Consider the following 16,686-nt stretch of genomic DNA (forward strand, 5'->3'; position numbering starts at 1 on the left):
AGCACCAGCACTTCTGTGGTTTGGCTGTGGCTTTGACACCCCCCATGGAAATAAGCTAATCATTGCTCTTTGCAATATTCATATTTTTTTAATCTTTTTTTTTTTTGGCAGCATGGTATGTGGGAATCTTAGTTTCCTGACCAGGGATTGAACCTGCGCTCTCTGCATTGGGAAGCATGGAGTCTTAACCACTAGATCGCCAGGGAAGTCCCTATTTATATTTTTAAATAATTGCATATAAAGAATCATACCAACAGAAGGCAACCCTTCAAAATCAACTTTGGAAAGAAGAAAGTCTATGTAAGTAGAGTCCTAGTGCCCACAAAGCGAGTGGAATCAGCAGCAGCACTGCCCAGTAGAGCTTTCCTGATGGAGATGTTTACATCTGAGCTGCCCCGTAGGGTGCTGCCAGCCGCAAGTACTCTTGAGTACTGAAAATGCCAGCAGCTGGTGCAACAGGTGGGTTCAATTTTTCATTTAATTCTAAATTAGTTAAATTCAATTATTATAGCCACATGTGACTAGTGACTACCATATTGGACGGGCAGAGTTGAGTTTACAATCATTCTCTTTAAAAAAAATAGGCCCTCTTGGAATTTCCTGGTGGGCCAGTGGTTAGGACTTGGCACTTTCACTGCTGAGGCTGTGTCTTCAACCCCCAGTCAGGGAACTAAAATCCCACACAGCACAGCCAAAAAATATAAATAAAACAAACAAATAAATGAAGGCCTTCTCTTGTAGCCTTTAATGGAGGCAGGACCATCTGTAAGGTAAGTTGCTAGAAAGCTGAAAAATGGAAAAGAATCTGAGTAAGCCAGGGAAGGTAAAGGTGAAGTCTTCTCTGACCATTGGATCGTTAGATATGGGGAGAGCAGAATCTCAAAACCCAAGAGGCCCACTAGCAACCTAATATCTTTACAAAAGAGATGAAGGGACAGTCCAGTTCTGGCAGATACAGAAGCTACCGCCACAGAAGGAATCTTGGCAAACCCTCAATTCACGTAGTTGGAAAATGCTGGGAATGAAGCCAAAGGGGATTACCATGACAGAAAGCTCACAAACTTTGAGAACACAGTACATACGGAAAGGGGGCGTTTCCAACACCTCCTCTGATTCACCTTCTGAGTCTACAGAGCTTTGCCCTGAAGATCAAGCCAGACCCTCTCCCAGGACACACAAATGACTCCAATGTCCTTCCCTCCGGATCTGTGTGTAACAGGGTTAGTTCTGTCTGGAAACACTGCTGCTGCTAAGTCGCTTCAGTCGTGTCCAACTCTGTACGACCCCACAGACGGCAGCCCACCAGGCTCCCCCGTCCCTGGGATTCTCCAGGCAAGAACACTGGAGTGGGCTGCCATTTCCTTCTCCAATGTATGAAAGTGAAAAGTGAAAGTGAAGTCGCTCAGTCGTGTCCAACTCTTGGCGACCCCATGGACTGCAGCCTACCAGGCTCCTCCATCCATGGGATTTTCCAGGCAAGAGTACTGGAGTGGGGTGCCATCGCCTTCTCCAAACAGGGTTACAGAGAAACAAAATGTTTCTATGGTGATTTCACCTGTCCCTGCATATGTTCTTTGAATTTATTACTGAAATTTTGGGAAATAGAAAAGCTTCCACTTTGAACACTTGAAATTCCACGTTCCCAGAAAAACATGTCAATAAGAAATAGGGTCAGGTCTCTAGAAGAGTATGCAAAAAACAATTATGACAAAATAGTTGGAGAAACTTGAAGTAATCCATCCCACCAACTCTCTCTTTTTTTTTTTTTGCCACACCTTAAGATCCCCCTCTCCCCCTGCTACCCACCAGTGTGGGATCTTAATTCCTCATTCCCTGATGAGGGATGGAACCACACCCCCTGCACTGGAATGTGGAGTCTTAACCACTGAACTCCCAGGAAAGTCCCAAACAGAACTCTCATTTTGTTCAGTCGAAAGACAGATGAATCTTGGAAGTTAATTGCGAACTATAGCAATATTAAGAATAGCAGCTAATCCTTTTAAAAGTTTTTATTGAAATACAGTTGATTTACAACGTTGCGTTAGTTTCATGCGGCTTCCCAGATAGCTCAGTTGGTAAAGGATCCGCCTTCAATGCAGGAGACCCCAGTTCGATTCCCGGGTGGGGCAGACCTGCTGTAGAAGGGATAGGCTGCTGCTGCTGCTGCTGAGTCGCTTCAGTCGTGTCCGACTCTGTGTGACCCCATAGACGGCAGCCCACCAGGCTCCCCCGTCCCTGGCACTCCGATATTCTTGGGCTTCCCTTGCGGCTCAGCTGGTAAAGAATCTGCCCGCAATGCAGGAGACCCAGGTTCGATCCCTAGGTTGGGAAGATCCCCTGGAGAAGGGAAAGGCTACCCACTCCACTATTCTGGCCTGGAGAATTCCGTGGACTGTAGTCCATGGGGTTGTCAGAGTGAGTTTTAGGTTTACAATGAAGTGAGTCAGTTATACATATACATATATCCATCTTTTTTCTTTTTAGATTCTTTTCCCATGCAGCCTATTTCAGAGTCTTGAGTAAAGTTCCTGTGCTGTACAATATGTTGTTATCAGTCGTCTATTTTATTACAGTAGTGTGTGTATGTCAATCCCAATCACCCAATTTATCCTTCTCCAGCAGCCAGTTCAGTTCAGTCGCTCAGTCGTGTCTGACTCTGCGACCCCATGGACTGCAGCACACCAGGCCTCCCTGACCATCACCAACTCCCAGAGTCCACCCAAACCCATGTCCATCGAGTCAGTGATGCCGTCCAACCATCTCATCCTCTGTCGTCCCCTTCTCCTCCCACCTTCAATCTTTCCCATCATCAGGGTCCTTTCAAATGAGTCAGTTCTTCACATCAGGTGGCCAAAGTATTGGAGTTTCAGCTTCAACATCAGTCCCTCCAATGAATATTCAAGACTGATTTCCTTTAGAATTGACTGGTTGGATCTCCTTGCAGTCCAAGGGACTCTCAAGAGTCTTCTTCAACACCACAGTTCAAAATCATCAATTCTTCGGGACTCAGCTTTCTTTATAGTCCAACTCTCACATCCATACATGACCACTGGAAAAAACCATCGCCTTGACTAGACAGACCTTTGTTGACAAAGTAATGTCTCTGCTTTTTAATATGCTGTCTAGGTTGGTCATAACTTTTCTTCCAAGGAATAAATGCCTTTCAATTTCATGGCTGCAGTCACCATCTGCAGTGATTTTGAAGCCCAAGAAAATAAAGTCTGACACTGTTTCCACTGTTTCCCCATCTATTTCCCATGAAGTGATGGGACCAAATGCCATGATCTTCATTTTCTGAATGTTGAGCTTTAAGCCAACTTTTTCACTCTCCTCTTTCACTTTCATCAAGAGGCTTTTTAGTTCCTCTTCCCTTTCTGCCATAAGGGTGGTGTCATCTGCATATCTGAGGTTATCATTATTTCTCCCAGCAATCTTGATTCCAACTTGTGCTTCTTGCAGCCCAGCGTTTCTCATGATGTACTCTGCATAGAAGTTAAATAAGCAGGATTACAATATACAGCCTTGACCTACTCCTTTTCCTATTTGGAACCAGTCTGTTGTTCCATGTCCAGTTCTAACTGTTGCTTCCTGACCTGCAAACAGATCTCTCAAGAGGCAGGTCAGCTGGTCTGGTACCAGGACCCAGGGACCCCACAGAGACTGAGACAGGCTGTGTTTGAGCGTCTCCTGTGGGGTTTGGGTCAGCAGTGGCCTGCCGCAGGGGCAGGGGCTCTGGGTGCAGCAGACCTGGGTATGGCATAAGCCCTCTAGGAGGAGGTCGCCATTAACTCCACCATAGAGCTGCCAGAACTTACACAGGACTGGGAAATAGACTCTTGGAGGGCACAAACAGAAACTTGTGTGCACCAGGACCCAGGAGAAAGGAGCAGTGACCCCACAAGAGACTGACCCAGACTTTTCTGTGAGTGTCTCCAGCAATAGCTAATTCTTAGTATTGTTGTTTAGTTGCTAAGTCATTTCCGACTCTTTTGTGACCCCATGGACTGTAGCCAGCCAGGCTCCTCTGTCCATGGGGACTCTCCAGGCAAGAACACTGGAGTGGGTTGCCATGCCCTCCTCCAGGGGATCTTCCCTTTCCCAGGGATCTTCTGCACTGGCAGGCAGATTCTTTACCACTGAGCCACCTAGGAAGCCCAATTATTAATATTACTCAGTGATAAGAAAAAAAGAATGAATTGTTGGGCAACAAGGTCCTAGTTTATAGCACATGGAACTATATTTAATATCCTGGAAAAAACTATAATGGAACAGAATATAAAAATCATGTATATATATATATATAATAACTGAGTCACTGTACTGTACTGTAGAAATTAACACAACACTGTAAACCAACTATACTTCAATTTTAAATGCTTAGAAAGTGAAAAAAAATTAATTAAAAAATAAAAAAGAATGAAGTATTGCCATTTCCAGCAACCTGGATGGACTTAGGGAAAATCATGCCTGGTGATGTCAGAGAAAGACGCACACTATATGGAAACACTTCTATGTGGAACCTAAAAATGACATAGACGAATCTGTGTGCAAAACAGACCCACAGACACAAAAACAAATTAATGGTTCCCAAAGGGGAGGGGGACGGAGGGACAAATTCGGAGAAGGGAATCAACAGATACAAACCACTATTCATAAAGTCGATGAGCAAGGATTTGCTGTATAGGTCATGGAGTTATATTCAATATCTTGTAATAATCTCTAATACAATTTAACCTGAAATATATGTATAACTGAGTCACTTTGTTGTATACTTGAAACAAACACAATAATATGAATCAACTATCACATTTTTTTAAAGAATAACAGCAAATTCTCTTTTAAATAAGTAATTCTTAAATCGTGCTCGCTAGATGCCAGGGACTGTTCTAAGTACCTTTTGAAACATTTATTTTATTCATTTACTTGGCTCTGCCAGGTCTTAGTTGCAGCGTGCATGCTCGGTCACTTAGTCGTGTCCAACTCTGTCCGAGCCCATGGACCGTACACAGCCCACCAGGCTCCCCCGTCCATGGGATTTTCCAGGCCAGAATACTGGAGTGGGTTGCCATTTCCTCTCCCAAGGGATCTTCCCAATAGCACGCAGGATCTTCAGCTGCGGCATATGGGATCTTGTTCCCTGACTAGGGCTCAAACCCAGGCCCCGTCTATTGGGAATTTAAAATCTTAGCCTGGACCACCAGGGAAGTCCCTAAGTACTTTTCAAATATTTCACTCATAGTGAATGAAATGTGGTTAGCACCGTACCTGGTATTATTTCCTTAGTGAAAGATCTCTCTAAATCAATCCTTGATTAGCATGTAGGCACTCATCTGGCTGATACTCTTCTCGAAACCGATGAGCTATGCCCACCACCAGGTTATTTTCCCTTGACTGCTCCAGCGAATCACATTCACTACAGGACTGCAGTAGATTTTTTCACCCTGAGGCTCAATCCAATAAAGCGGAAGTTAAAGAGATAACCTAAACCCAGTGCAAGGATTAAAACTGTTCATTAAATTTACGACACATTAACCAGGGGCGACTTGAAAACAATTATGTCATAGCCTTTATTTCGATCGAGGTGACGATTACACAATGGATATCCTTGTCAAAACTCACAGGACAGGATAGTTAAAAAGGATGAAATGATTATACGTAAACAATATCTCAGTAAACCTGTTTTTTTTTTAAAAAAACTGCACCCCAAAACTGTCTTCCCATATTGATTTTATTATGAAAAGAGAATGAACCATAAAACCACAAAATTTTCAGTAAATTTGGGAAGAAAATTTTGCCTAAGATCAGGCCCTTGAAATTCCCTACCCCCAAAAAGAAGAGCAGAAATTAATTGGCCTGTTTGAATTCTGAAATCTGAATCTCACACATCTGTATTAAACTACGATCTCTTCATCATATGACTAAGAATGGATCCAAATTCATGTGGATTTTTAAAAATTAATTTATTTATGTGAATTGGAGGCTAATTACAATATTGTGGTGGTTTTGCCATGCATTGACATGAATCATCCACGGGTCTCCATGTGTCCCCCATCCCGAACTCCCCCCCGCCTCCCTCCCCACCCCTCCCCTCTGGGTTGTCCCAGTGCACCCGATTTGAGTGCCCTGCTTCAAGCATCGAACTTGCACTGGCCATCTGCTTCACATATGGAAATACACATGTTTCAGTGTTGATATGGGTCTTCCAACAGTAAGATGCCTTAGGGCCACGCTGTCTGATACGGTAGCCTCTAGCTACATGCGGCCGTTGAGATTAACTAAAATTTAATATAACTAGAAATAAAGTTCTTTAGGTGCACTAACCTGTTCTTTCAAGTGCCTGATAGCCACATGTGGCTAGTGGCCACCGTACTGGATTGCAGAGATGTAGAATGTATCTGTCATCACAGAAGGATCTAGTGGGCAGCCAAACAGGTGTACAGACCACTGGAGTTTAAGGACTGGGTGCTGAATACGTAACTGTGTGGCGCCGGTCTCTGAAAATTCTGTTTGGCTGGCATTTCTGATTGAAATCATCTTGAGGAGTTCCCTGGTGGCACATTGTCAGCCTACCAATGGAGGGGACATGGGTTCGATCCCTACTCCAGGAATATCCCACATGCCACGGGGCGACTGCGCCCATGCACCACCACTACGGAGCCTGTGCCCTAGGGCAGTGAAGGCCCAGCACAGCCAGAAATAAACATAAATAAATTAAAAATCAATCATCTTGAGATGATACATATTATAGCTATTCCACTGGTACTCCAACAAAGTCAATGACCTTCTCGGACACTCAGAGGCAAGCACGCCAGTAGAGATAACTCATGGCGGAGTCGCAGAGAAAGCGTGACACACGCCTGCAGAACTGTGAGCAATCCCTAGAGGGAGGTTTGCCAACAAAACAGGACGAATAGCCTATTTATATTTAAATTTCTGCTTAATGCATCGCCTAAAGCTGTTGGTTTTTAGGCCACCACTCATGGGTAGGTTACGTTGGAACCCCCTGGCCAAGGAGTCAAAAGTTAACTATTAAACAGTTGATTTTTAAGGAAGTTGCGGGACTGCTTTTTTAAAATTCTTTCTTTTTGAATTAAATTTTATGAGCGTACAGTTGTTTTACAATGTTGTGCTAGTCTCTACAACAAAGTGAAACAGCTATATTTTGGATTTCCTTCCCATTTAGGTCACCGCAGAGCACAGAGTAGAGTTCCCTGTGCTCCACAGGAGGTTCTCAGTACTCACCTATTTTATCCATAGTATCAATAGTGTCTTCGTATGTCCATCCCAGTCTCCCGGGTCATCCCACCCCTCCCTTTGCCCCCTCAGCGTCTGTATGTTTGTTCTCTATGTCTGTCTCTATTTCTCTTTTGCAAATAAGATCACCTGTACCATTTTTTCTAGATTCTACATAGATGTGTTAATTGTGGGACGGCTTCACTGGTAAAAGCAGCCACCTCACCGTTCTCCCTTTCTAGATTTTCTCGAGAAATTATTTAGAGACACGGCATGCAGAGAGTTGTGCTGCCCCCGTATCTTTAAACCACAATTCCCTGATGGAAATTGCCATTTTATTTGGGCTCATAGACTTCGAGAATGAGTCCTAGTTTTCCATCCTCCTTCCCATGACCTGTGGCCACGTGTGAGTTCTGGCCAACGCATTGTAAGCAGAACCGCTGTGTGCAGCTTCTAGAAGGTGGTCTGGGACCCTTCTTTCTGCTTCCTCTTTCCTATTGATGGAAGGCAACCATGAAAGCTGGAACTCCAGCAGTCCTATTGGACCTGAGAGGTAAGAACCATGTTGAGGCTACTGCAACAAGATGGGAAAAGTCTGAATCTCTGACACAGTTAAATACCATATCAGCTCTGGGTTTCAATGCAAAAGAGAAATAAAAGTTTGTCTTAGTGAAACCGCAATTGTTCTGAGTTTCCTGCTCCGCACAGCTCAGTCAATCCGAACCAATATATCCAGCATCTCTGGTTCACAATGAAAACATAACAAGAATAACTCATGGAAATATAAAACGGAGCTCTCGATGTATGTATTACCCCCAATAATCAGATACAGTCCCAAGGCAGAACCCTGACGAACGTCTGTCTCAGCAGCTTATCTGCGCGGTAATCACACCTCACTTGGTGCCTTGTCAGCATGACACCCTCCACGGTGCTTGTCAGTAAAGAGCAAGGGAGGGTCTGTGAGCCCTGAAACTGCAGCTGGCCGGATGGGGAGGGAATCTCAGATGCTGTTGTGTGGGTCTGTGCGCATCTATTGAGCTTGGTGCCATCTCAAAGGATTTCAGAAAGGATCCGGTGTATATTTCTTTGCGGTAATAAATCAATAAGACCATTCAGCAACTGTTAGGCTTTCCAGTATTCCATGTTGCATCCTCATCTGCCAAATAGGAGACTTAGTATCTTCAAAGCATAAAATCAATCTTTAAAAACATAACAGGTGGAACTGGTTATTTCTACTGCTAAGTGGTGTCAGGCATGTCTAAGGCAGCTTTTCTTTCATTCAGCTGTTTGTTTTGGCTGTGGGAGGTCTTTGTTGCTGCCCATGGGCTTCCTCTCCTTGCAGCTAGGGGGCTTCTCTTGTTGCGGAGCACCAGCCCTCAGTGCAGGGCTTCAGTTGTTGCAGCACTGGGCTCAGTAGTTGCAGCACTGGGTTCAGTAGTGGCAGCACTGGGCTCAGTAGTGGCAGCACTGGGCTCAGTAGTTACAGCACTGGGCTCAGTAGTTACAGCACTGGGTTCAGTAGTGGCAGCACTGGGCTCAGTAGTTACAGCACTGGGCTCAGTAGTGGCAGCACTGGGCTCAGTAGTTACAGCACTGGGTTCAGTAGTGGCAGCACTGGGCTCAGTAGTTACAGCACTGGGCTCAGTAGTGGCAGCACTGGGCTCAGTAGTTGTGGTGCATGGGCTTAGTTGCTCCACAGCATGTGGGATCTTCCTGGGCCAGAGATTGAACTGGTGTCCCTTGCATTGGAAGGTAGATTCTTAACCTCTGGACCACCAGGGAAGTGCTAATGCAGCTTTTTTCGCCTAATGTCATGTTTGACAGTGATATTAACAAAAGCACAACAGCTATCACCAAAACATGTGTTATACTCGCCAAAGAAACTCGCCCAGTGACGCCACCTCTCATTGACTTGATGACCAAGCAGAGCAGAGATAAGGAGCCCACAGCCTTCTGGGATAGGTATGCTCCCAAGTACAGTTATCTAAGTGGTCCAAATTTTACAGATTGTTTTTAGACCATAAGCCCCTGGTAGCTCAGTTGGTAAAGAATCTGCCTGCAATGCAGGAGACCCCAGTTCAATTCCTGGGTTGGGAAGATCCCCTGGAGAAGGGATAGGCTACCCACTCCACTGTTCTTGGGCTCCCCTGTGGATCAGCTGGTAGTAAAGAATCTGCCTGCAATGTGGGAGACCTGGGTTCAATCCCTGGGTTGGGAAGATCCCCTGGAGAAGGGGAAGGCTGCCCACTCCAGTATTCTGGCCTGGAGAATTCCATGGACTGTATAGTCCATGGGGTCACAGAGTTGGACAGGACTGAGCGACTTTCACGTTCACAGACGCCACAAATACCAGCTTAAGGCTAAGAAGCAGTCCAAAGTGCGGCAGACTAGAGGACCCACCCCCAGCATTCATACTGCAGTCTTACTGACTTCCCTACTCCAAGCCCCCCCCTCCTAAGCCTGCCAACCTGTTGTTGGCTGTGTGCCTGTGTCTGGACCCCTCACACCCTCCTCCAACCTGGGGGATGAGGGGAGTTGCCTGCAGACAACTCCATCAAAGCACGTACTGTTCCAAACGCCATCAGTGACTTCCTCTTCCTTGTTAGGTTCAAGTTAAACCCTTTTGAGAGGCAGCCAAGACATTTCAGAACCCAGGCCCTCCTACAAGAATTTACGTTCTGACTCAACCAAACCCAAATTCACTCCCCAGGTTTCTGTTTCCCTCCATATATCACCTCACCACCCCATCTAGAAGCCTCCACTGCCCACAAGCCACTGGAGGTGCCGCCAGCTCCCACATGTCCAGATGCCGGGACACTTGCCCCACCCACGCCCAGCCCCACCCCGAAACTTCCACCTCTGAGCCCTGCCCTCATCGGCCCCAGCTTTCTGCAGGGGCAGGAGAAGCCCCACCGTGAGCAGAGGGCTGTGGTCCTGGCGTCCTCGCCTGCAGCTTGGCACAGAATCGCTCATAAAACTGTTATACAGGGTTGCTTGGCATGCTAGTGAAAATAGGCTTTTGTGGATTGGCCTGGGGACCTAACCGCCGTGTATAAATGTTATTGGAGTAAATGCATAGCTTTGTTTCCTCGGAGAAAAGCCCTCTGAGCTCAGAGCATCTGACCAAAAGTGACCTTTGGGGACACTCCCCTTTGTGCTCCGAGGGCGACCTCTGCGGTTTGGCTCCAGCTGCAGAGAAAGCTCTGGAGAAACCTCGGCTCTGGCCCCGGCTTGGCTGGGAGTGGGTGCGGGCGGGTAGCGTGGGGAGTGTCTATTTAAGTCTGATCGCCTCTTCAGCCTGGGGTTCGGGGTGAGGGGCGGGGGAAGAACGGTGTCTGAAGCCGCTGAGATGGAGACGAGGGCGTGGGTGACCCCAGAAACCACATCCATCGCCTGGCCCCAAACAGACGACGTTCAAGGGCTTCCGCCCTTGTGCTGCGGGAGTGAGGGCTCCCCTGGTGACTCCGGAGGGGCGGCGGGCAGGGATGTTTTCGGGGCTGCGCTTGCGCGTTAACCGGGGGCGCCCTGGGCACCAGGGGGCAGCGGAAGCAGAGACGCGCGCCTCCCGGGCGCCCGCGCCGAAAGGGGTCTACACCTGCGCCCGGTTTTCCCGCGCGCCCGCCGCCGCGGCAAGGCTGGGCTTCCGCATGGGGGGCGCCCTGGGGCTGAGACCGAGTCAGCTCCGGCACTGCAGGGATTCAGGGATCCGGGCCGTGTCGGGGATCCCCGGAAGGAGGGGCGAGGGCGCTACCTCCTGGGACTCCGGCTCGGGGGTGCAAGGCGGCCCCTCTCCCGCTGGCTCCCTGGGGTCTGCGGACCGGAAGCCAGGACGCGCACACACGTGCACACACACGTGCAGACGCTCGTACGCGCGTGCCCCTCCCGCGCCCGCAGCCGGGCGTCCGGCGAGGAAAGCGGCCTCGCGACCCGGAGGCCCCGGAAGAAGCATTCGTCTCTCCTGCCCACATGGGCGGGAGGCGGGATGCGCATCCCGGGAGCCGCCAGGGATGCCCAGCGGTGCGGCCAGCCCTGAGCAGAGGGGACACCTGGCCCGGAAGGCTCGGAGCTGCCGAACAAGCCCCGGGATGCGGGGGAGGGCGCTGGGGGACGGCCCGGAGTCGGAGGAGACTCCGGCAGAGCCCTGTGCATCTTGCCGCGTCAGGAAGCTTCGAGGAGTGTGGACGCTGATACCCGAGAGCCTGGGTAGCCCCGGCCGCAGCCCTGGCTATGATGACGGGGCAGGCAAGCCTGCACCAAAGGCAGGGGCAGTAAACGCCGTCGTGAAAGTCAGCCTCGGTCTCCTCTTTCGCAAGGAGCCCAGACCAGGCATCTAAGGCCCCTTCCAGCCTCGAGGGCCCTAAAGGTCTGGAAGGGGTGTCAGTTAAAACCAGGGAGGGTCAGGCGCCCTCACCCTGAACCGCTCAGGGTCTGTTATGAACTCTCTGCACCCTAGCACCTCAACAGGACAAGTCCTCCAGGAAACGGATTAAGCCATCCATTTCTGGTAACAGCTCAGCCAGGAGTAAGGGGGGTGGTGGGAGGGGGGTCCGGTGAGGATTGAAATAACAACACAAGCAGCAGGCACACACACCCCAGGAGAAGACAATCACATTTTTTAACCACCAGTCAGAGTGGACGCAGGTCATAGTGCTGGACGAGGTCCTGGGAGTCCCTTCCATCCAGATCACACGATAACTGAAGGGTCAGGGAGGGTGGGGCACCCAGGGCAAGGATGGGGTTGGCCAGGATGTCCGTGGGATACTCAAGGGACTCAGGGCCACCGTGGTTTCCCAGCTAATGTGGAAGAATCTCAATATTTCAACCGTCTGCTGACCACTGGCCCTGCACACGCCCCTCACTATTCCACGTCTCCCCTGGGGGAGTAGCCAGGTCCCCAAGTAACAGGCGTTCCTGCAAGACCCCAGACCGAGTGAAAGACAGCAGGCAGGCAGGTCAGGGAGCCAAACACCCAGTAGGTAGAGATGAGCGAGCCCCAACTGGGCAGAGAGAGGCAGAGCCCTGAGACAAAGGAGACCGTGTATTCCAGCGTTCACAGTGGGTGCTGCGGGTGGGTGTGAGGGAGGCAGGGGTCGGCCCCCAGCCCCACACAGTCACTGAGGAAAGCCCTGAGGCGAGGAGGAGGGTGCTGGGGCTCGCCCCTGGAGAGCCCGTCTCCAAAGTCCGCTGATTTTTGTTGGGATTTCTCTCTTTATCTTTTTTGTCATTTTGCTTTCCATGCTTTAAATAATTAATATAATTACTTTTAAATACAAAATACACAGTGTCCTTTCTCTTCTCTTCCACGTGTTTGGGGTCACTGGGAGGTAAATTTTAAATAAGGGTCTCGGCTGTTGAGCAGGGCCCAGGGGGAGGGGCGCCGCGAGGCCCCGGGGCCCCCCTCCCCTGCTTTGCCCCTGACGGGGGACTCTCAGTGCCCTGGCCGGAGGCCCCCTAGATGGCGAGAAGCCCTCCTTTGAGGTGGCACAGAGCCGACGCTGTGGGACTCCAGGTGGGCCTGGCGTCGGCGGACAGGGTCAGACGGAGAAGGTCCTAGCCCATGAAGCAGACAGGCCCCAGCAGCACCCCGCCCCGCCTCGGAGGGGCCCCCAGGTCTGAGAAGGAGGCGTCCAGCACCGGCAGCTGCTCCAGCACAGGCGTGCGAACCTCCAGCACCGTCCGGCCTTGCTGGGTCTTGAGGAGGGGGAGAGACACAAAAGCAAGAGGAGTGAGTGTGGGAAAGGCACGCGGGAGCCTTGGGCCACCCAACCACAGGCCCAGGTCCCCGCTCCTTTGAGCACCGTGAGACGCTGATCCCCTCATCTGCGTCACAAGTTCAAACTGTGCTAAATTTCCTATCTAAAATTTCTTCCAGAGAGCCAGGACTGGGAAAGCTCTGTGTGTGTGTGTGTGGGGGGGGGGGGTGTGGGGGGGGGGGGGGGGGTGTGGGGGTGGGTGGGTGGGTGTCCTCCCTGGGGAGCGAGCAGTGTTAACAGCCCCGTGTGTGCAAAGGGGAACCCATGTAAATATGCTTATGAGCCTGCATGCCGGGCTTTGAGTGGACCCGTCCTCCACCGTCCAGCCTTCCTGCCCTTCCCGACACCAGAAGCTGGCTTCCTCCTGCTCAGCCCAGCGCCCCTGCCCGGGGGTCTTCCTGCCTCCTCCAGCCTGAGTCCAGGGCCTGCCCCAACCCAGCTCTCCCTGGTGCCCACCTGGCAGCCGTCCCGGATCTGCTTGACGTAGGGGCTGGTCTCCGGGCTCAGCTCGTCCTCATTGGCCCCACGGAGCTTCAGGGGGCCGTCCTGGGTCTCCCCAGAGCACGGGTAGGAGACGTTCTGGCGGGCTGAGACGCTGAGCAGCCGCAGGAAGGTGAGCTGCACCACGCCCACCGGGGCGCCCTCGGAGTCCACGTAGGAGAACTGGGGGAGAGCAGGGGGCTACAGTCACAGGCAGGGCCGGGGCCAGGGTCACGAGATCGGAGTGAACAGGGAAGGGCCGGGAGAGACATGGGGAGCAGGGATCAAACAGGGCAAACGTTTGCGCAGGTGGTCAGGGGCAGGAGACGAGTTAGCAGCAGGAGACTGCTGAGAAAGAACAGAAGCGTCAGCCGGCTCCACGAGGTCAAAGGCCAGGGGACGTCAGAAACCCGGGAGCCTCTAGGCCCAGAGGGGGACTGCACAGGGTCAGGGCGGCCAGGGGCCAGCTCTCACCTGCGTGACATCGTCCCTGGGCGTCACACAGGTTTCCCCTCCAGCCGTAAAGTTGCAGAAAACCCGGAAGGCATCCCGAGCACAGCCCTGGTTGGGGTCGACCCAGTACTCTCCTGTCAAGCGAGGAGGGGCGGTCAGGGCGCCTGGGCCTTGTACCCAAGAGGGCTCTGCCCCACAGGTCCCCCTGTGGCTCCCACCGGCCGCCCCCAGGCCTCTGTTCCACCCCCAGGCCCCCAGAGCATAGCCGGCCCCACTTCAGTCTCCCTCCTCACTTTATGCCCCTTCCCACCGCTGCCACCCCTCCCCCGGGCAGCACCCCAGGCTGGCGGCTGGGGTCTGCAGGAGCGCTGACATCCGCACTCTGGATGTGTGGCCACAGGCTTGCACACGTGTCTGTGTGTGTGAATGCCAGCATGTTCCACGGGTGTATGTTTATCTATTCCTGTAGACATTGGGGAGATGGTGAGCTGATGACCCCGGGAGGGGAGAGAGAGAGAGAGAGAGAGAGAGAGAGAGTGTGTGTGTGTGTGTGTGTGTGTGTGCGTGCGTGCGTGTGCGTGCACTCAGCCGTGTCTGATTCTGTGACCCCGTGGACTGTGGCCTGCCAGGTTCCTCTGTCTGTGAAATTTTCCAGGCGAGAATACTGGAGTGGGCTGCCATTTCCCACTACAAGGGATCCTCCCAACCCAGGGATTGAACCTGCATCTGCTGTGTCTCCTGACTTGGCAGGCTGATTCTCTATCACTACCACCTGGGAAGCTCTTTAAAAACCGTTTCTAACAGTAGCCCACGACTGAATGAGCTATTCCACGTGTCTGTGATCAGTCACTCAGTCCTGTCCTACTCTTTCCCTTCCTGAGGACTGCAGCCTGCCAGGCTCCTCTGTCCATGGGATTCTTCAGGCAAGAATACTGGAGTGGGCTGCCATTTCTTCCTTCAGGGGATCTTCCTGACCCAGGGATCAAGCCTGTGTCTCTTGTATCGCCTGCCTTGCAGGCAGATTCTTTACCCACTGAGACATCACACCAGTTGCTAATACTGCAATGCTTCTGATCTGGTTGGTAAGAGCTGCCGCCCCAAGCTGCCCCCCGCCGGCCTCATCCCCACCCCGACAGCTTCCCCAGGCCTCCTCGACATCCATCCTGCTTGTTCACGTCGGCGCTGTGGTTCACAAGCTGAGCTCCTGAGGCTGGCACTGACCATCGGGCAGCTCCGGGTGGCAGAGCTTCAGGTCCTGGCAGGTGCGAGCAGGGCTGTCCTGGGTCCCCGTGGGCCGCCTCATTTGCTCGATCTCCTCTCGCAGGGAGTCCAGGGAGCCAAAGATCTCCTCCAGGCCCCCAGGACTGCCCGGGGCACCCCCAGTCAGCACAGCTTCATCTTCCTGCATCAGGCGGCTCCCATCCACTGAGCGCCGTGTCTTCTTGGGCATCTGGATGGGCAGGGGCTGGATCACCTCTCCCGGGGGCCCCTGGGTGAGAGACGAGGTCAGGGTGAGGGAGATGCAGAGAAACACCCAGACAGAGCAGGCCAACAGAGACGCAGGCCCTGCCTCGTGACTCACCGGGTGTCCCGGAGGGCCCTGGACGCCCTTCTCTCCCTTAGGTCCAGCAGGGCCCTGAAAAAGGAGGCAATGAGGTCATGGAGGGGTCAGGAGGTCAAGTAGGTGATTAAGGTTGCGGAGGATGAAATCGGTCAGGGCCTGGGGATGGGGGGATGGGGGGATGTCCCTCCTGGAGAGACAGTGTCAAGTTCAGCTGTGTGTGCGTCGAGGGGGCGGTCAGAGCTGCTGGGGTCACTCACTGTGGCTCCTTTGGCTCCTTTGGGCCCAGCAGGTCCCTGTGAAATGAGGATCGAGAAAGAGGTGGTCACCACAAGGGAGGGTCGGGACATGGAGAACCGCAGAGGCGAGGTCACGAGTCCACAGGACCCTGGGGCCACCCAGGAGAGGCAGGCGGGGGAGACAAGGGGACACTGGGGAGGCGCTGGAAGGACAGGTTGGAAACTCTGCAGGTGCAGGAACATATGGGGGACACGGGGGCCTCTGCGTGTTCTGCTGGCGGTTGCCGTGGAAACCAGGGGGGATTATGGGGGCCGCGGGGTTTGGAGGATTGAGGGGAGGAACAGATGGGATACTCACAGGGAGGCCGGGGGGCCCTCCAGGACCAATGGGGCCAGATGCTCCCGGAATGCCCTAGGAAGGGGGGGCCTGGTTCAGCTGCGTCCTCCTCAGCGCCCCACCGCCCACCGCCACCCCGCCCGCAGCACGCCCCCTGAATCCCCAACCTCCATCTGCCCAGACCTCCCAGCACCACGCCCCGCACTCACCGTCTCTCCCTTTTGCCCTGTGGAGCCCTGAGGACCCGGAAGCCCGCGATCACCCTTCTCCCCCTGCTCCCCAGGGGGGCCGATGAGCCCAATGAGACCTGGGTGACCCTGGCAAAGCGGACAGGTGGTGAGGGGGAGCCACAGAAGAGACCCGAGATGGGGAGAAGGAGGACCAGAGGTGTCGGGACACAGAAGGCAGGAGGGCCTCAGGCCAGGCTGCGGGGAGCCCAGGGCTGCCACAGCCCTGACTGAGGAGGGACCCCCGAGAACGTGGGGTCCCCACAGGCTTCAGGGAGGAGGCTGAGATTCCTGGTCGCACGTGGTCACTCACCTTCTCGCCCTTGGCCCCAGTGTCGCCCCGGAGGCCAGGTAGCCCTGGGGGTCCCTGTGGGGAGACAGGAAGTCACTCTCTCCTGCGGGA

General features: G+C 52.5%; 1 protein-coding gene across 2 annotated transcripts in view; it reads right to left on the minus strand.

Annotated features, from left to right (window-relative positions):
• Nucleotides 1–12,253: 12,253 nt before the first annotated feature.
• The window catches only part of COL11A2 (collagen type XI alpha 2 chain), a 28,794-nt gene continuing 24,361 nt past the window's right edge, over nt 12,254–16,686 (minus strand). For both annotated transcript variants that reach the window (XM_069564738.1, XM_069564737.1), the window contains 9 exons: nt 16,597–16,650; nt 16,266–16,373; nt 16,078–16,131; nt 15,741–15,776; nt 15,502–15,555; nt 15,141–15,408; nt 13,941–14,053; nt 13,443–13,649; nt 12,254–12,924 (listed from right to left, as the gene is read on the minus strand). In XM_069564738.1, the coding sequence (XP_069420839.1) occupies nt 12,784–12,924; nt 13,443–13,649; nt 13,941–14,053; nt 15,141–15,408; nt 15,502–15,555; nt 15,741–15,776; nt 16,078–16,131; nt 16,266–16,373; nt 16,597–16,650 (1,035 nt within the window). In that variant the 3' untranslated portion in view covers nt 12,254–12,783. The remainder of the gene's footprint in view (nt 12,925–13,442; nt 13,650–13,940; nt 14,054–15,140; nt 15,409–15,501; nt 15,556–15,740; nt 15,777–16,077; nt 16,132–16,265; nt 16,374–16,596; nt 16,651–16,686) is intronic.

The sequence above is a fragment of the Ovis canadensis genome, chromosome 20 (assembly GCF_042477335.2).
Source record: "Ovis canadensis isolate MfBH-ARS-UI-01 breed Bighorn chromosome 20, ARS-UI_OviCan_v2, whole genome shotgun sequence".
NCBI lineage: Eukaryota > Metazoa > Chordata > Mammalia > Artiodactyla > Bovidae > Ovis > Ovis canadensis.